The sequence below is a fragment of the Sardina pilchardus genome, chromosome 4 (genome assembly GCF_963854185.1).
Source record: "Sardina pilchardus chromosome 4, fSarPil1.1, whole genome shotgun sequence".
In the NCBI taxonomy this organism is placed as follows: domain Eukaryota; kingdom Metazoa; phylum Chordata; class Actinopteri; order Clupeiformes; family Clupeidae; genus Sardina; species Sardina pilchardus.
The window spans coordinates 3255408-3276012 of record NC_084997.1 but is presented as its reverse complement, the minus strand read 5'-3'; the positions used below and the strand labels follow the sequence as shown (position 1 = coordinate 3276012).

The 20605-nt window shown below is 40.5% G+C and overlaps 1 protein-coding gene across 1 annotated transcript in view; it reads left to right on the top strand.

Moving 5' to 3' along the window:
* The window catches only part of armc8 (armadillo repeat containing 8), a 134240-nt gene that overhangs the window by 93117 nt on the left and 20518 nt on the right, over window positions 1-20605 (top strand). Inside the window, exons 17-18 of the mRNA XM_062533766.1 lie at window positions 2949-3098; window positions 14301-14396. Coding sequence (XP_062389750.1) covers window positions 2949-3098; window positions 14301-14396 — 246 coding nt within the window. The remainder of the gene's footprint in view (window positions 1-2948; window positions 3099-14300; window positions 14397-20605) is intronic.

Below are 20605 nucleotides of genomic sequence, written 5' to 3'. Positions count from 1 at the left end.
AGTGCAGCTTCCACCCCACACAGTAATGCAGCTGGTGAGAATGCTCTCAATTGTGCCCCTGTAGAATGTTATCATGATGGGTGGAGGGGCCCCTGCCCGCTTGAGTTTCCGCAGGAAGTAGAGGCGCTGCTGGGCTTTCTTCGCCAGTGCTGTGGTGTTGGTGGTCCAGGAGAGGTCCTCGCTGATGTGCACCCCCAGGAATTTGGTGCTGCTCACCCTCTCTACAGCAGCACCGTCGATGGTCAGTGGGGGGTGTTGGGTCTGACCTCTCTGGAAGCTGACAACAACCTCCTTTGTCTTGCTGACATTCAGCAGGAGGTTGTTGCTTTTGCACCATGAGGTCAGGAGGTCTACCTCTCTCCTGTATTGTGTCTCATCTCCCTTGGTGATGAGCCCCACCAGAGTTGTGTCATCCGCAAACTTCACCAGGTGGTTTGAGCTGTAGGTTGGTTCACAGTCATGCGTCAGCAGTGTGAAGAGCAGAGGACTGAGCACGCAGCCTTGTGGGGCCCCTGTGCTCAGAATGATTCTGCTGGAGGTGTTGTTGCCGACACGCACTGCTTGTGGCCTCTGGCTGAGGAAGTCCAGTAGCCAGTTGCAGAGGGAGGTGTTGAGGCCCAGCTTGTCGAGTTTGCAGATGAGTTGTTGTGGTATTATGGTATTAAATGCTGAACTAAAGTCTATGAACAGCATTCTCACATATGAGTCCTTCTTGTCCAGGTGAGTGAGGGCTGGGTGGAGGGCAGAGCAGATTGCATCCTCTGTGGATCTTTTAGCTCTATATGCAAACTGGAAGGGGTCCAGGGTGGGGGGGAGGATGGATTTGATGTGTGCCATGACCAGTCGTTCAAAGCACTTCATGATGATTGGTGTCAATGCTACCGGGCGGTAGTCATTGAAACAGGATGGAGATGGTTTCTTTGGCACAGGTATGATGGTGGCGGTCTTGAAGCATGATGGGACAGTGGCTTGCCTCAGGGAGGTGTTGAAGATGTCTGTGAACACATCTTTCAGCTCCTCTGCGCAATCTCTCAGCACCCTTCCAGGGATGTTGTCTGGACCCGCTGCTTTCCTGGTGTTGATGGTGGAAAGTGTTCTTTTCACACTGGATGCAGACAGGCACAGAGTCTGGTCGTGCGGAGGGGGTGGGGTCTTCTGTGGGCGTGTGTTGTTTTGTGCTTCAAAGCGTGCAAAGAAGCTGTTCAGGTTGTTGAGCAGAGTGATGTTGCTCTCGCAGCTCTGTGGCGTGGGCTTATAGTCTGTGATGGACTGGATCCCCTGCCATAGGCTCCGTGCATCTTTGCTGTCGCTGAAGTGGCGGGTTATCCTGTGTGTGTGGTCTAGTTTTGCTTTCCTGATGCCTCGTGACAGGTTGGCTCTTGCGGTCTTCAGGCCAGGTTCGTCTCCTGCCTTGAAAGCCTTGTCTCTGGCTCTCAGCAGTCGGTGGACATCTCCTGTCAGCCATGGTTTCTGGTTAGCCCGTGTGATGACGCTCTTTGTGTGGGTCACATCATCAATGCATTTGGTGATATAGGAGGTCACTGTATCTGTGTATTCTTCGATGTCTGTGTGGTTGTTGTAGGTAGCTGCCTGTTTGAATATTTCCCAGTTTGTGCATTCAAAGCAGTCCATTAGCATTTCTGATGCATCTTCACACCACACTCTCACCTGCTTTGGAACTGCTTTGGTGACTTTGACTCTCTGTCTGTATGCTGGCATTAGCATAACAGTGATGTGGTCAGAGAGGCCGATGTGGGGGAGGGGGGTGGCTTTGTATGCACCTTTGTGAGAGGTGTAAACAACGTCCAAGGTGTTATCTCCTCTTGTTGGGAAGTGTACATGCTGATGAAATTTCGGCAGAACAGACTTCAGGTTCGCGTGGTTGAAATCTCCAGCGAGGATGACGAAACCATCTGGGTGTGCTGTCTGTTGTTCGCTGATGGCCTGATACAGTTCGTTCAGCGCCGCCTTCCTATCACTGTTGTTGTTAGTTGGGGGTATATAAACAGCGACCAGCAGAATCGCTGTTATCTCCCTTGGCAGATAGAACGGCCGGCACTTCACGATCATAAACTCCGCCAGTGGTGAGCAGTGTCTGCATACTACAGTTGCGTCTCGGCACCATGCATCTCGGATGTAAACACAGACTCCCTGTCTGACTAAATTGTCATCTTATACTGACTTTTTGCCTCAACCTAATCAAATTCTTTTTTCGCGGAAGTCTGGATGTTACCCTTGAATATATCATCTGGCTGCACAGCTACAGTGATTATGTTCAAGTTTAGCAATTTTGTTTTAAAACCGCTAAAACGGAGGTAGTGATTACAAAGTTTACAGGTTGCAAAAACCGTCTGGCTGCGCTAATAAATGTCTTTTCACAAAATAGCTGTTGGGACCATGACGTCGGACTTAAAAAGCTCAAAATGCGTCTTACAACACGTGTGAGTACACCTTAACATGTTTCGGTACAGTTAAGCTCAATTTCACACCGGAATTCTCCTTTAAGAACCGAATAATCATCAGCCAATCAAGGTGGTCACTTTAATCAAGCTTGTGCATTAGTAATGGCTTCAACCATAGCAACGGAGCTTGTATATTATCTCAGGAGTTGTCCTTTCTCCTTACTAAAAGTAGGTCTGAGAGGCTTTGTGAATAACTTTTAAGAAAAAAATCCTAGCTAAGATTTTTTAATGCGATTTAGGAGTACTTTTAGTGGTAAGATAAAATGCTTTGTGAATACAGGCCCAGGTGTGCTAATCAATTGAACAATTAGAGATGAACAGGCCAAGCTCAAAAGGATGCCAGAAGCTTGATGAGGACGTCATGTACTTATCACACCCCTCATCACTGCAGCTATATCTTTTCAACACACATTTGTTTACACGAAAGTGATGCACCACTAATGTTCTACAGTATTGTTATCTGTGTTTGCATTGTTTTGTGTGTAGAACATGGCATTTCAAGGAGATCAGAAGGTGAAAATGGAGATTCTACGGTCATTAGGGACAGACCAACTCTTCTGCCTACTTTCTGATGCTGATGCAATTGTACTGATGAAGACGCTTGGCCTACTTCGTAACCTGCTGTCAACACGTCTAGTAAGTCATGTAGATTATAGTATAGTATTCAGTGTTCTTTCTGGGTTTCAGGACTGCAGAGACACCTGGTATGCTCAGATATTCAAAAAACATAGAACAAAGAATTATTCTTTGTTCTATGTTTTTTGAATAGCCCTTCTAATTTATTGCAAATATGTTTATATGCTACCTGAAGAATTGGCTATTCATTGTTACAGAGCCTTGGAAGTTCTGTCAAATCTAATTAGGCTGCCCAATTGCTACAGCTGACACATTAAAATATTAAGCTTTCATTTGATGCCATTACTTGAACATAGCATCAGATAAACAAACTGATGACTGTATAGAGGTAGCTGTTAATGAAAGGTTTTAATTCTAAAATAAAACATCTACTAAAATTAGCACTCCACCCCCATGTCTGTCTACCATTCGCTTCATGTCTATCCACTGCTCTTTCCACACAAAGGCAAAAAGCACCATAAAGACATTTTGGGCATATCATGACTGATTTGATTTGATTTGATTTAATTTACACTGACTACAATTGAAGAAGCAAAAACAGACCTCTACAAAATAATCTAAATTAATCAAAATGATAAAATAGAATATTTTTTTACCCGAGCAATTAATGCATCTGGATTGGTCTGAATCTGTGTCTGGCCAAACTTCCCAAGCACAGCAGTCAGGTTCAATGTTCTTCCAGTTGACCTCATAATCTCTAGCAAAGTCTAGTCTAAGACTTAAAGGGTACTGACTCGATTAAATTCATTCTGGACTCTCTATCCGACCACATAAAGACGTGGGGATACTTCGGTTTGGCTTTAGGGACCCTCTACTCACTACCACGTAAGTGTAGTGTTGTTTGGAACAGTAGAAGAGGTATAAAAATAGCGTTTTGTAGCGGCGAAAGGACACGCCCCGGTCACTTCCAGGCTAACGAGTTTTGGCTAAAAACGGTGAGCTCGAACTTTCTCAAAATACATCCGAATGACATGATTTTGGTGTCAACTCAACGTATGTACCCCCAATAGTCCGAAAAATTGATCTAAAGTGCATTTCACTCCGGATTATCCCTTTAACACTAGAAGCGCCAAGCGCCGGTCATTTGACCACTGACGCGTATTACTAGAAGCGCTGTGTAGGTTTGACCTAGATATACCTAGAACGGCCGGGCTGCGGTCATTTGACCGCAGTGATTACAAAAAAAAAAAAATCTTTTCATTCGATTAAATTCCACGACCCTACGTTCACGACTTTTCCTAAATACGCGTGTTTTGTCACCCAGAATTTTTACATGATCAAAAGCACACCGGTATAAGCTAGTTTAGAGCTATTTTGCGCTCACTTATGTGACAACACTATGTTGTCTCGCGTTCGGCCATGTTTGTCCAGGCTGCTATTCTCTTTTCTCACAGCAGATGTCGCAAGGGTTTCCTGTCAGTCGGGTATGAGAATAATATAAAACATATAGTTTATATATGTGCAATATGTATTATATAGCCTATGTGATTTATTTTAATAACTATTTTTCATTTACATGGCATAGTCTATGGAGGCGATTTACAGTGGTAAAATGCGAGTTTGTTTTGAAAACGTTGCAACGTTAGGCAGGCCTACGTGTGTAAAAAATATTTTCAGCTGAAATTCGTCGAAGCCTATTTATGTACGTAGGACGCGTATGCCTACGTACATTCATAGTTGTATCTTATCTTCTATTTGTAGGCTATCTTTTAAAGCTCAGACTAATGTATAAGCATTTTCTTACATATTTGCTGGACAAACAAATCTATCTCCAATTGAATGCGGTACATTAATTCAGTGGCGCAACGTTAACTCTCTCGACTGCTACGCAGGAGACTTGGGTTCGCAACCTGGCACGAGCGAAATAATGTAGCTTAAATTGGCTGAACTCTCTGACCGTTTTTCAACGTCGACGAACAATTATTTTTTGTTAATGGTTTTTAATAACAAACTATCTGAAATAAACGGATGAATCACTCTGTTTACCATTAACGAACAATAATTTCGCCAGCCAATAATTTTCTGAGCCAAATTGAGCCGCCATCTGACAAACTTAAGCCAGTTAGACTTTTTGCATCTAAAAATAATTATATCATAGAGACGCGCGACAAATAAACGAGCCTAGAAACTAGGCCTACATGAGATTTTCCCACTGGACACACCACATCAGTATTGTGCTCGTTGCTACGATACACAGGACTCACAGTGAGTTGACGACACGGAAAGAAGCAAACAACGTAGCCTAATCTTGATCTCGCCTTACATACTTTCCTAATTCCTACGTAGGGCTAGTCAGACTTTTGTTAAATCTTCAGGGCCCGGTTGCACAAACACCAAAACCAAAGATTGATGATATGAACAAAATATTCTGGAACAGACGGATTTACAACATTGAACGCGATAGGCTATTAGGCTACTGCGACTTCCACGTTTCCTTTCCAGAGATTGCTGCGCTGTTCACAACGCATGCAGTCTACATTGAAGTGAAACGTGCAGAACGTTGTCCAAAACAATAACATTGTGTGTTGAGATCTAGTACAACATAGACATCTGTAGACATGAAGTGGCAACTAAAGCCATTATCAGTCATGAAAACTTTGATGGCTGCAGCCTCATTTAGGTTTTGGCATGAGGCTGCAGCCAGCCAGCCAGCTAGCCAGCCAACTACTTCATCAGCCAGCCGTTATTCTCAAAGCAAATGGCTTCGGGGTCTATACATAACACACTATCCATTGCAAACATCGCCTATTTGAAACCGATCATTCCCCCTCCCCCATACACTCGTCTAGGCTAGGCTATACAGACATCACCGCGGCATTGAGGATAATTAACTGCTTCCCCACCCCCACCGCCTCTCTCTGTCCCCTGCTGTAGGCTGGCTGTTTAGGCAACTCGTGGAAGAATGCGCAATCATGTTTCATCGCATATGCGCGTTTCAGAATGTTCGAATTCGCCAGCGTGCGTGTAGTTGTGTGAATAGAAAAAAATAGAATAGAATATAGCCTATATTTATTGATGCCTTGCTTAAAAGAACTTCCGCCATGAAGAGGTCGGGGATCGAACCAGCAACCCTTTGAATATGAGGCCGAAGCTCTAGCCAGTGGAATATGAATAGTATAAATGAATGAATAGTATAAATAGTACTGTATAAATGAATAGAAGTGAATTTGGGGAGTGAATTGGGACTAGCCACCCATTCACTTTTAGAGCATTTTAGTTGAAAGTCAAGTTTGCTTAAGGTTTGTTCAAGAACTCTTCCAGAGTTTTTACCTCAAACAACACAAATCAACACAAATAAATGAACAGATAACTCGAACGTGCTGTATGTCATAATGAAACAACCACAGACTATCAACAACACGGTCTGACACGAATGATACATGGCTTAGTGCAAACTGAATTTATGACCAAACGATTTGATTCGTGCACGAAGCGCCATCTAGCGATCATTTTGTGTAAGTAACAGCCTCCCAGTCTAAGGACTCAGCGGTCTTTTGACCGCCTCGCCGCGCTTTAAGTAGTTCACACCAGCACGGCGCTTCTAGTAGGTCGTCAAAGCGGTCAAATGACCGGGGCGCGGCGCTTCTAGGTATAAGTGGGTCAGAACGGCGCGGCGCTTCTAGTGTTAATGCAAACTTTTCTGTGAAGTGTGTGTTCTTCATGCTGCCTTCAACAAAGACTTATTTACAGGCATGCAAACTCCTCACCTTTCGGCGAAATTCGCCGTTTTGAATCAAAAATAGGTGACTTACATGGTTCGTGCAGATCCGATGAGAAAATATTTAGGGGGGGGGGGTCAAGGTGAATTGAATTTACAACTGAGTTTAGAAATCATGCGCAGACGCTAACGCATCTTGAGGTGTTTCTAGAGCCGCATTTAAAACGTGTCTGATCAGCAAGGGATGCGTGAATGTAGCCCCTATGCGTTTAATAAACATTAGTGGAAGCGAATTGTTGACAAAGACGCAACGCGAACAGAATGCGCACGCCAAGTGTAGCCTCTGTTGTGAGCGCAGATAGATGCGTCTGAGATGTCAGGTGGAATATAGTGATTCTGGCGAGAAGAGATGCCGAGGGATTTCACAGGTGGGCTAGTTAAAACGTTCAACTTCTATTAGAAAAAGACGCTGAGATTAGAGTAGCAACATAGCATAGGTTGTTTTCTTCTAATGATGAAAGTTTAGCGAAATTAGACAAACATGTAGACATAACGAGTTATTTTGATAAAGAATGCGTGCAGTTTGAACCATCTAGATCGGCAAAAGGTGAAGCAAATAGGCAGACTTTATCAGTATATCAAAGGCTAATGTGGCAGTTGAATTAAATGCTCATAAACTGGGCTGGTTCGTTTTGTCCAGAGACGTAGTTGATTGACATGATAATGCTGTCTTTTAGAAAAGTGGGCCCTGTTACGCGAAGCACACTGCGCATAGACCTTACGCAAAGCCTACGCAAAAGATATGCAACTCAAATGATTCGCTATAGTAACGTAGCCAAAAAAAGACTGCTTCAGACCACACGTAACGCACGTAACCGTTTGAGTTATGTGTGTGACTTGCAACAATTTTCATTAACACCCGGATCATTGCGAGTTCGTAAGCCATGCGTAAATTAAATTTACATTTGATTGTCGAGTTACAGGAGGACCCTGATCAGTAGCCTAGTCTGCGCCTACAGGTAGCCTACAGTTTAACATGTAATGTGAAGACAGTTCACATAACTTTATTGGTTTGTTAAACACACTAGCACAATATAGCCTAGAAAACACAATATGTAGTAGCCTAGGCTGCATATTAAAACGTTTTAAAACAATTTGAAAAATTAAAGCCTACCCTATTTTATATAGGCCTAATAATATTAGTTTGAAATAGTGTGTGTCTCAAGCAAGATTATTGATTACCTGGTTTGGTCCAAGAAATATTCAGACTTTTCCTTATTCTGATAGTTTAAGTGTCCATTAGGCCTATGAAATCATCAGAAATGTGTAATAAATACATAATAAGTACATAAGCACAGAGAAAGAGAGAGATAGTAAGAAAGAAAGAAAGCGGGTCCCTCACACTTTGGAAGATTTGTTTCCATGTTTTTTTTTTTTTTTTTTTTTCGGGGGGGGGTCGGAGAAGAGTCTCACCTTTTTCACCCCTGACCAGTTTGCATGCCTGTATTTAGAACGTCTCTGTTCAACTCACACTGATTAAGTCTGTTGTCGTTATCCTGGAAACATTCAATTTAATTTCACGTATAGAGCGCCAAAATATTACACGTCTCATGGCACTTTACAGAGTGTTAAACATTCAGAAATTCAGAGAGAGCCCATGAGTAACAGGGGCGAGGAAAAACTGGAGATACATATAGGATGAAACCTCGGACAGATCCACGGCTCAAGGGCTCAACCCAATGCGTAATGCGTTAAGTAAGATTAATTAATTACACAAAATTACATTTTTTTTACGCATTTTAATCTTATTTATTTTTGCACTGCGGAACGTTTTTCACTGGATGAGTTTCAGACAGACCGATTATACTGGAGCGCCAACTAACGCGCATGAGTTCGGTTCAGACAACAACAAACCACAGTGGCACAGTGAACATGATCAAAGAAGCTGATGTGACCGCGTTGGTTGGCCCCGTGGATGGGAAATTTAGTTACAATAAACAAATGGATGGAAGCATCAATAAGAGCATGGTTGTGTGCAAGCTATGCAACAAGGAATTCGCATATCACCGCAGCACATCGAGCCTTAAGTATCACCTCAGTGCAAAACATAGTGTTTCTCAATCTACGGGTTGCGCGAGAAGATTACCATCGCGCCGCCGGCCAACCCTCTCTGCCTTCTTCGAGTGATGCACCATTCGGCCGCGGCTGCTCATTGAGCTCAATGCAAATCAAACAGGCTAATAGGCTAACTGGAAAAAAGCACCATGCCAATCTCTAGCTATGGTGAAGGATATGTGATGATGTGGGGCTATTTTAATTTCAAAGGCCAAGGGAACTTTATCAGGATGCATAATATCCTGGATCCATGAAATAGCTAGCCTTTAAAAATAAAAACATATAAAAAATCCTCCTGCTCCTATGGGAATTTAACATAGGGGTCAATTACTTATGCAACCTGTATTTAAGGAAGAACATTTATCTATTTACGATACATTCTTCAATCACAAAGAAAATTAGTGTCCTTAGCGGTTTGATTTTTACTCATTTTTTGAATTAAGGCATTACAATCAATTCTCAAAAGATGATTTTATATTCCTCTTTTTAGTCAACTTTAGCATGGGTGTGAATACTTACTATACCCACTGTATCTGTATAATCAATCATACCTCCTTATTTTTCATAGAAGTTGTATTCAGACCCCTGTTTGTCATAGCCATGCAGATGCTTGATATGCCATCTCAGGACCCAAAATAGCAATAGAAAGAAATGTTATGCTGGTGTAGGCCTACTACTAGTTCAATTTCAATTTAATTTTTCAATTTAATTTCGCTTATAGAGCGCCAAAACATTACACATGTCTCATGGCGCTTTACAGAGTGTTAAACATTCAAAGAGAGCCCATGAGTAACAGGGGCAAGGAAAAACTCCCTAGAATTGGAGATACATATAGGAAAAAACCTCAGACAGATCCACGACTCAAGGGCCCAACCCATCTGCCTGGGGTCAGTTACAGTAAAGTTATTTGTAGTTTGAAAGTTACAATGACAATGAAAGTTCAAATAGTCCAGTGTAGGGAATAAATTGTCCATTAGTAATCCATTAGTTATTTCGGAAAGTGATGGGTCGCTAGGATGCGTGGGCCAAAGATTCAGGCAGGGAACCACAGCAGGCGATGGTAGGGCAGTCATAGGGATGGCGATGGCAATGGCGATGGTAGGGCAGTCAGAGGGATGTGACTTCAGGTGTGATGAGGGACAGGCACAGAGATGGTTGATGGCTGGTAATGGTTTACCTCTTTTGTAGGGACTAGTAACTGCTAATGATGATGATAATAATAATAATGATAAATTATCTATCTAGTATCGATCTATCTATCTATAAAGGCGTAGGCCTACATGGTGACAGGCGGCGGAAGTTGGGGGGTGATGGTCGGGTTATGGTCAGAGGGTGTGCAGACGCCTATGCAGGGCCTTGGAACACCAAGGCCTAACATCACAGGGCCCCAGAGTAAAGAAGTTTGAGAAACCCTATAGGCTACCTGAATTTCTGAAATGTACTATATTTTTCTAAATATGGTATTGCTACACTTTATGGCAAAAACTGCACTGGTCTGTTGGACTTGAACAAAATTAAACAATATTTTTGTTGCTTAAGCTTATGTATTCAGTCATTATTCAATAGTATACTAAAAGTCCATGTGAAAAAAATTACTTCTCACTGTTCTCAGGTCAAATATTTATATGCGATTAAAATGTGATTAAATTTCGATTAATTAATTACAAAGCCTCTAATTAATTAGATACATGTTTTAAATCGAGTCCCTGCCCTAGCTCATTTTCTTAGTGATTATTTAGTGAAAGTTCTTGATCAAATATAGCTCCTAGATTTTTAACGCTTGTCAATGAGGTCAGGATACACTATATGTATCCTGTGATGAGGACAGGATATCCCTAATCTTTTGTAGGACCTAAAACCATAACTTCTGTTTTATCTGAGTTCAAAAGCAAGAAGTTATTAGTCATCCAAATTTGTATCTGACTTAGACATATGTCAAGTTTGGCTAATGGGACTAATTCATCAAGCTTTATGAAAATGTATAATTGTGTATCATCTGAAACATGCTTACTATGGCAAGTGATTGAGCAGTCGATGGTTGCGAGGCAGTTGCCTTATGTTTTGGAGAGATCCAGGAACATTGAGGACAAAATGTTAAAATAGAAATCGCTGAGGGAGGAAGTGCTATGTGTATCAGATCATCTCTCCCCTCCTTAAATCTCTGCGTTGTATTGTTGTAAACAGACTCAACCGACCTGTAATGCATAGAGCAAGCCAGGCACGTCACAGCCTCTCTACCTCAGGACAGTCGCAAAAAAAGGCAAACATTTAAACGACAAGACACACAATTACCATTGGTGTTAATCATCACAAGTTTACAAAGGACATGGCATACCCTGAAAGATAGGAAAAGAAAAGGATACAATTCAGGCATGAGTGAGGCAGGCGTGTCACAGCTCCTGCCACTGCTCCTGCCAACCAAACCAGGTAAAGCACTCTTAAAACATGATGTATTTAATATCAATTTACCCAAAACTAATATCCCACAGTACTACTACCCAGCAAGCTAACTACCCTGCTCCACTACACGTCCATTACAGTAACAAGCTGCAACAGGAGAATATTAAACAGTGTGCATCGTCGGAATATACATTAAAACACATCTCATAAATAATGTGCACATCATCTAGATCAAAATGTTTGTCCCTATTGAAAGTTCACTTCACGGAATTAACAATGCACATGTGCAGGCATTCCATCGGTTTTGTGATCTTCAATACTTTAAGACTGTAAACTTTTTTATTTACCTGCAGTGCAACTTGCCATAGATAGCTTCTATTATATGGGCAAAGATGGCAGCTTTGGATATTTTTGAAGGCAAACTTTAATAAAGGAGACATAGAATGGAAACCATTTTTGTCTTGGTTTTCATGGATTAGGAGAGGTTGTGCATAACCAAAGAGCTATTATGAACATGAGGCATGGTTGTGCCTTCATATGAACATTTTGAACTTAGAAATAGCCACAAAAAAATGGGCGAATTAGAACAAAGCCTGTTTGAGATGTCAGATACTGCAAAGCCATTGAAGTTCAATTGTGGTTGCCAAAGAGGGCGCCATTTAGTCAAATGGACCATTTCAATACCCAGCCTAAATTTAAGGTTTTAATTGGGCTTGTAAAATTGCAATTGAGTTTATTTTTTATGAATCAAAGTTTAATACTATTTTAACATCAGAGAACACAGTGCAATACTCAATTTATCCTTTCTATGTCATCTTTAAAGGTCTATTTCCAGTTGGTGATCTATGCCATGTTGTGTCCCCTTTTCCAAAGCACCATTTGCACTTTCTCATTCCATATAGACTTTTTTTCTCAAACTGTGGAACACGGCTCCCTCCTGGTGCACAGGTAGTTTCCAAAATATCCTGATAAATAATAATGTTATGCAATTATGAATCCAGGCCTTTGGGTATAATCCTGGTTGTGTGTTGGCTCTGACAGCAATTATTGAAACCAGCAAATGGTAAAAAATATAGCCTACAGTACAACAAAAGTACAGTGTTTCCTGGATGTTGCCTGTGGTCTACTATAGTTAATTGTATCGTTTAATTGCTGAGGTTAAATTGGCTCAGTACATAGCGAATCATGCTGGAGAAAATAATACATGGATTGATTTTGTGGGATCGAATCCAGTTTAATGCTTACAGTGGGTATAGTAAGTATTCACACCCATGCTAAAGTTGACTAAAAAGAGGAATATAAAATCATCTTTTGAGAATTGATTGTATTGCCTTAATTCAAAAAATGAGTAAAAATCAAACCGCTAAGGACACTAATTTTCTTTGTGATTGAAGAATGTATCGTAAATAGATAAATGTTCTTCCTTAAATACAGGTTGCATAAGTATTCAACCCCTATGTTAAATTCCCATAGGAGCAGGAGGATTTTTTATATGTTTTTATTTTTAAAGGCCAGCTATTTCATGGATCCAGGATATTATGCATCCTGATAAAGTTCCCTTGGCCTTTGAAATTAAAATAGCCCCACATCATCACATACCCTTCACCATAGATAGAGATTGGCATGGTGCTTTTTCCAGTTAGCCTATTAGCCTGTTTGATTTGCATTGAGCTCAATGAGCATCAAAAAGGCTAATTGGCTAACTGTAAAAAGCACCATGCCAATCTCTAGCTATGGTGAAGGGTATGTGATGATGTGGGGCTATTTTAATTCCAAAGGCCAAGGGAACTTTATCAGGATGCATAATATCCTGGATCCATGAAATAGCTGGCCTTTAAAAATAAAAACATATAAAAAATCCTCCTGCTCCTATGGGAATTTAACATAGGGGTTGAATACTTATGCAACCTGTATTTAAGGAAGAACATTTATCTATTTACGATACATTCTTCAATCACAAAGAAAATTAGTGTCCTCAACGGTTTTATTTTTACTCATTTTTTGAATTAAGGCATTACAATCAATTCTCAAAAGATGATTTTATATTCCTCTTTTTAGTCAACTTTAGCATGGGTGTGAATACTTACTATACCCACTGTATGTGCAAAACATATTTTTTTGCATGTCTTTTGTCCGAGTGTAGCGGTCATAGCTCACAGCTTTGAACCTTTGTTCAACAAAGTGATTTTTCAAGTAGATGGCTCAATGGTTTGAATCACAGACAGGAGCGTGGAAGACCAGGGTTCGAATCCCGTGTGAAGCGTTTTGGCTCAGTGCTTCGTGCTCCGTGCTGTGTGCTTCGTCGTGTTACTGAGTGATGTTTGTTGTACAAGTGAAGTTTTAGCCTAATTTAATATTTGTCACTCTATTCACTGTAGATCCTGAACAGAGAAGCATAACTGAAGAAGCAGTAATAAAGCCAATTTATGTAGGCCTGTTTGTGTAATTCTTTGCACAGCACTGTTTAAGCATTCAATGAACAGACTAGGCTACCCAATATAATATTGCAGGCACGTATCTGAACAGCAGTCGTTTTGAATGCGTATAGCCTTGTTTTAAAAAAAATACTTAGCCTAACACGACACTACCCTTCCCCCAAGAGCAGCTTCACACATCAGGGGTGCGTTTCTAGAAGGCGTTGTAGGAAAACTTGCGTCCGAACCTTGGTAGTTCGCTCAGTCGTTCTTGGATTTGGTGTTGCTAGAAAAGGTAGTTCAAACTCTCAATCGCAAGCAAGGACTCAGAGTTTGAACATTTGAACTAATGCCATGGGGCAGCAGTGTTGCCAGGTCACGTGAGGAACATGTATTGTTTTATGCAATTGTACAATATGCAGTATCAGTATAGACTGAGGTTTAAGATTAAATATAGACATGTAGATGTCTTGTTAGCCTACAAAGCTTTAGTTCGGTTCACTAGGCAAAACATTAACAAAAATGGATGGGGGCACAAATACATTAACACTGGAGTTAATACATTAACTCCTGACACAAATACATTGACACCTTTTCAAAATGCTTGTCTTCCAGCACATAGACCAGATTATGAGCTCACATGGAAAGCAAATCATGCAGGCAGTGACACTCATCCTGGAGGGCAACCATAGTGTGGAGATCAAGGAGCAGGTAGGTCATTCTCTTCCATCATCCATATACTAACCTAGTCCAGGGCTGTGATTTGTACGTTTTTAAATGGATTTTATTTTTTTTAGGCCTGAAAATGAGACCCACGCAATTCGTATAGATCCCCTTAAGTTTTTTTTAGGTTGGGGGGTGGGGGGTTAGGCTTATTTCTGTTTCTGTATTTCTGCTAACAATGACAACGGGTTTGGTGCTTCTTTCATTCATATCACTCCGCAAGCCTTGTCCGTTCTGTACATAAAATTGGGTTGACTTGAGATTTTTCAATCATGTAAAGGGTGCCGCGACTGAAAAAAGGTTGAGAAACAATGTTCTAGATTTCATTGAAAGTGAAAGCAGGCGGGTTGATGAATGTTTGATGCAAGTTCGATGTGTGTGGTGAACTATTTGTTTCTTAGCAGAAGCCATGAAGCAGTAAAGGTCAAATTATTTATTTAAAAAGACATCATTACCTCTGCCAAGGAGGTTATGTTTTCATCGGGGTTTGTTTGTCTGTCTGTCTGTCTTTCTGTTTGTTTGTCTGTTTGTTAGCAAGAGATTTTCAGGGTAGGTCAGAAATGACTCAAGGAAGAAACTATTACATTTTGGGAGGGATCTGTAACACCGTCGGGATTCCGGAGCCGTTTAAGTTTTTCGCTCCGCGGTGTAATGGCATGGTATGGCCACGTGGTGGCGATCTGAACAGTTCAGGTTCAAATGTATGACAATCTAGGAAGAACAATACAGGCGGATGTCTGCGCTCTCTGAGTGCTTTTCTAGTTTATGAAGTTGTTGGTTTGCTTTGTTGTTGGCTTTGCCTCACGTTCGCGTCCAGTTTGACATGTCAGTATTTTCCGATAATGACAGCAATCTCGTGATGCTGATAATTACTTAATTTCTGCGCGTGTGAACTAGTCTAGGCTACTGTGCTTGAAGTTAGCTGTGGCAGACTAGCCTACTGGTTTTCATCATTTTAACCACAAAGCCTGTCTACCTTAGGTCTACTAAATTGTTTAGTTAGCACCTTGTCATTTCGCATTTGTCCAGCCGTTCACCTCCGTGCGCCCAATGTCATTCAGAACATATTTCGAATGGGATAGCCATCTCACTATGACACATGCTTGGTAAACATCAGTGTGTGTACTTGTAAAACCAGTGATGTAGCCTATAACAGTAGGGCCTACCATTTATTTTAGGAGGAGAGGTGTAGGACATGTTACTTTGGAAGGAGGGGGAGTGGTGCAATTTGATTTTCTTTGGAACTTAAAGGAACACTTTTTTCATATTAAATTATGTTATTCCCTTAACTAAGACGAGTCGATACATACCTCTCACGTTTCAATGCGTGCACTCACTGGCTCTGGCGCGGGGCGCTGCTTTGATAGCACTTAGCTAGCCCAGTTCATTCATTAGGATCCAAACAGAGATGAAGTTAGAAGCGACCAAATACCTCCGTGTTTTCCCTTTTAAAATACAGTTATGAGTAGTCACACGACCAAGTATGGTGAGACAAAATAAAACGTGGTGCATTTCTAAGCAGGTAAGAGAGATAACTATATTGTGTGACGGAATAACAATTGGGAGCACTTAGACTCGGCACAGTAATATCCTCACTCCAAAGTAAAGAGTGAGGATATTACAAACCTTCAAGCAACCTCTTCAATCAGCATCAATATCAGCCTATGGTTCACTAGTATATTGTACAGAACTAGAGGACTCTAAGGGGGCAGGCTATATGTTATCAAGTAGGTCTATACTTAATACAGTAATGTAGTCCAAATTATAACTTTACCTTGGTTTACATTAAAACAACACATGTTATAAACTGAGAAAATCCATGGTTCTACATCATTGTTGGCAGAATTATCACACAATATAGTTATCTCTCTTACCTGCTTAGAAATGCACCACGTTTTATTTTGTCTCACGATGCCTCTGACCACCACTAATAAGACCGCAGTTTGCTTGCGTCTGGTGCACAGAAAGTTGCACTCCTGTCTTGAAGTAAACAGAGGGCAAAATGTCAGTCATGCTGTTTACAACAATGTGATTGGTTACATACATTACGGGACATGTTTAGACAACTGTCAACTTGACACTGCCACACACTGCAGCTAGTAAAAAAGTGCTGAGCAGAGCCAGGGCAGCAATGAGACTAGGCACCCTAATAAAGTATCCTGGATCCATGAAATATAAACTAATGTCCTTTGAAATAAAAATCTGCCTGCCTCTATGGGAATTTAACACATAGGGTTAGCATAGGGGTTCCAATACTTATGATCCCTGTATTTTAAGGAAAACATTTATTTATTTACAATACATTATTCATTCACAAAGAAAATTGATGTCCTTAAAGTGTTTTTTTTTTCATTTAAGGCATTAAGATCAATTTCCAAAAGATGATTTTATATTCCTCTTTATAGTCAACTTTAGCATGTGTTCAAATACTTATGGAGGTAACTGTATGAGATGAGAGGCATGACATTACAGGGAATACATTCAACAAGGGGTTACACTGCCTGAAAAAAACACCTTCCCCAATAATGTTTGAATGACTGAATACAAATTCGAAGGATATATATTCACTCATTGCCAGGGCTAAGGCCTGCTTCCATTTCCTGACAGTGCGCCTAAATCTAAAATAGCTGTACTTGTGTTTTTTGCTTTAGATGGTTCTTGTGAGTGTCGTAATGGAACTGAACTGGAGCGCATGGCAAAAAAATCCATCACTGCTTTAGGTGCATAAGATAGGAACCAGACTTGCATCGTGCTTGGCGCAATGTTGCACCGGGTAAAGGTGTGTTTTTAAGTGCATTTAGGGTGTGTCCAGGCTACTTTTTCCAGTTAAAGGGATAGTTCGGGTTTTAAGACACGAAGTTATATGGGTTCCCTGTCAGCAACGTTGTGCATCAGCACTGACTTACCCCCCGACAGCGTCCTGTGAGCCGAGATCCAGCCGGTTTTTGATCGTTTTTGATGCCGGACTATTTTCTTCAGCAAGTTTCTGGGGTCACGAAAGTAAAGTGTTTTTCTTCTCAAAACCATATGCGTTCAACAGAGTGATATATTTGCACCACAAAAACGTTGTCCAGCTGTCAGTAGCGCGCAGTGATAGGAATCGCGAAAAATAAGTAAGTGATAACGAGGTTTGAATTTTTCCTGGACAACGTTTTTGTGGTGCAAATATATCACTCTTTTGAACGCATATGGTTTTGAGAAGAAAAACACTTTACTTTCGTGACCCCAGAAACTTGCCGGACTACTTTCTTCAGCATCAAAAACCGGCTGGATCTCGGATCTTTTATTTGCTTTCACTGGGGCTTACAATCTAAAACATAGCCTGAATACAGTAACACTTGCCTCAATAATATTCAAATGACTTAATAAAAATGTAAGGCCAGGTTTTTTACATTCCTTTGAGGCAGAATAGAAACGAATGCCTTTTGGTGCTAATTTACATCTATGGGAGACTTTGATAGCTCGCTATTGTTTTAGCTGGCTGTGGCCGGCACGCCATCAAGCAGCCATCACCACTTCCTCCATCTATACAGTGAAAGTCAAATTGACAACTTCTGAAATACTTGTAAAATGTACTGTATGTTGTGAATGAATGCATTCATGTTTGGTCTTCAATTAATACCTGTAATGTGAGCAACAGCCTGATCATGGTTCCATTGCAATCTAATGTATTTATACATAGTTGTAGAATAAGAACTACACTGGATAACTTTAAGTGATTGACACACCCACACCACACCCACAGGGTCGGGGGTGACCTGCGTGATGGTTAAAGGTTGAGATTTTTCTCACCTCTGCCTCTTCTTCTTCTGATTCTCTGATGCTCACTCTTCCATTCATGCTCTGCTCTGGGCAAGGGGTCATCCTGATCTCTTGCCCCCTCTCTCGCTCTCTCTATCCCTTTCTCTTTCTCTCTCTTTATCTCTTTGTTTCTTTATGGTTTGTTATTTTCATTATTTGATGCGTTGTTTTATCTGGTGTATTTAACTGTGTAACTTGGTAACTTGTTAAGGTTTAAGTTCAAGTTTACTGTTTGTTATGAGGTTAAGTTTACTTTCTCCTTTTGTTCCTTTGTTTAAGGATAATTACTGATATTACTTTACTTTTACATTCAAAGGCTCAACGCCTAATAAATGGTTAATTTTCCTCGCGCAGTTTGCATATCTCTAAAGTCTAGTGTGCCATGCCATTCTCTGCCATAGTTAACAAACGAGTTATTTGGCAATTTATTAGAGGTACAATATTCATCTTATGGAGTCAGATAAATCGTGTTTTTTCTCCTAATAACATTACCATTTAACTCCACATGGCTACTGATCCATTGTTCTTCACGCATGTAATGGGAAACAGTCTGACGTGTTTTAGTGGCGCGTTTGAGACGTGTTTTGCACCCCTTGACAAGAATCCTAAGGATATTCACCCAAGTACACCAGCACAGTCTCTTTACATTGTGTTGCTAGGGACTTCTTGCTAAGGTCTCGCCACATGTTATACTTCTTGATTCATTGTCATTCATTTGACAACAATGGTAATTGCATTGGCCACAAACTGGGAATGACAGTTGTGTTGCGCCTCACACTACAATCTTAGGCTCTTAGGCTACATGAGGTCAAATTCTAGCCAAAATCACTGCTGTTTTATACTGTGTGTTTAATAAAATTGTATTCAGTCACTTCACTTGGTGACTGCACACAATAGACTGCAGGGGTGGATGTGACATGTCATAGAAAGCTTATCAGAGGTAGAGTAGGCTAGGTTTATAATAGTAAGTATTGTTTTTCTTTACTGCTCTGAGGTTTTTTAATTCATAAATGTGTTGTGGTTTTTGCATTCAAATTGTGAATTTTGTGTTAGTGTTGTGTCTTCAATATTTGTGTTGTTTTGGCTTTTTTATTCATGTTGCAACTTCTGCATTCATATTGTGGCTTGTCCATTTGTCAATTTATGACTTACAGCACTATTCACTTTGTGTATCAGTCAAGGCATTATACATATGTGAAATGAACATTTTTGGTTTTGTGTTTTATAGGCACATGGCTTGACACTTGTCAATAGAAATGTCATGTTCCTGTGCCACTCATGGGGAAAAATAGAACTTTTCCTGATATACAACAATTTACTTTTTATATGTTTTGATCAGGCAACTAGTTTTTGATACACCAGTATTTGATGGTTCAAAACTGTAACAAACCGGCCAAGGAGGTTTTCAGTGTGGTTAGTTTGACTATCTGTGAACAGGATTAAGGAAAGTCTACCAGCCATGTTTAATTCAACTTGATGAAAAGATGTTTTTGGGCCACGAAGGATCTCATTGGATTTTCCTGTGTAGGATTTACTTATTGTGACATAATATTTCTCTAATTATACATGATGGTGCTATGAAGGACTAAATTACATAGTAACTTTTAAGTGTTATGGTACAATTACCCAATGGTCAAAGTTTTGTGTAGTAGTTAGTTTGATGGTAGAATGTGACCTGTTAGCTGTTATTATGATGAAATAATTAAGGTAATTTCACAATAACTATATGGTATCAGGGCTGTAAAATACTGTTTTGTCTTTTTGGTAACACTTTACATTACAGGTCGGTTGATGTATGGTAATTGCACAGTAATTGTCTACAAATTACACATTAATTATTTGTAATATGTGGTTTAAAAATATTGTTACCATTAAATTGCATACATATTACCATAACATTACCCTCTTATTACCGATCTGTAATGTAAAGTGTTACCTAAAAGTTGACTAAAGCATTTTTTCGATTAAAAACAACACTGACACCTAAAAGCAGTTGAGGGTGTCTTAACATTGTGTGCTAATCAAGTTAATGCAAGCTAACATGCTAGTATTTCTCATAATCATAATAAGTTTCTCCACCTATACTGTGTCCATTTCTGGTGGTTGTTATGGATTACGAACGTCTTATTACTCAGCTTGTAGTTGGTCAACTGCTTAACGTAGGGTGTTTTTTTCTGAGAAGTTTCAAAAAGATGCTCTGAGCTGCAGAAAACACGATTACTCCATAGGATTATAATGTAAAACGGACACTGGCAGCTTCATAAAAGAAGCGTAGTCTGAATGTAGCCTAAGGAATAGGTGGGTTGTTGCCCAGTCTTTGGGTATCAGTGCAATAGTAGTTACTGAGGCAAATGTATATGGGTGTGTCTGTGTATGTCTTGGCTTTGATAAATGTT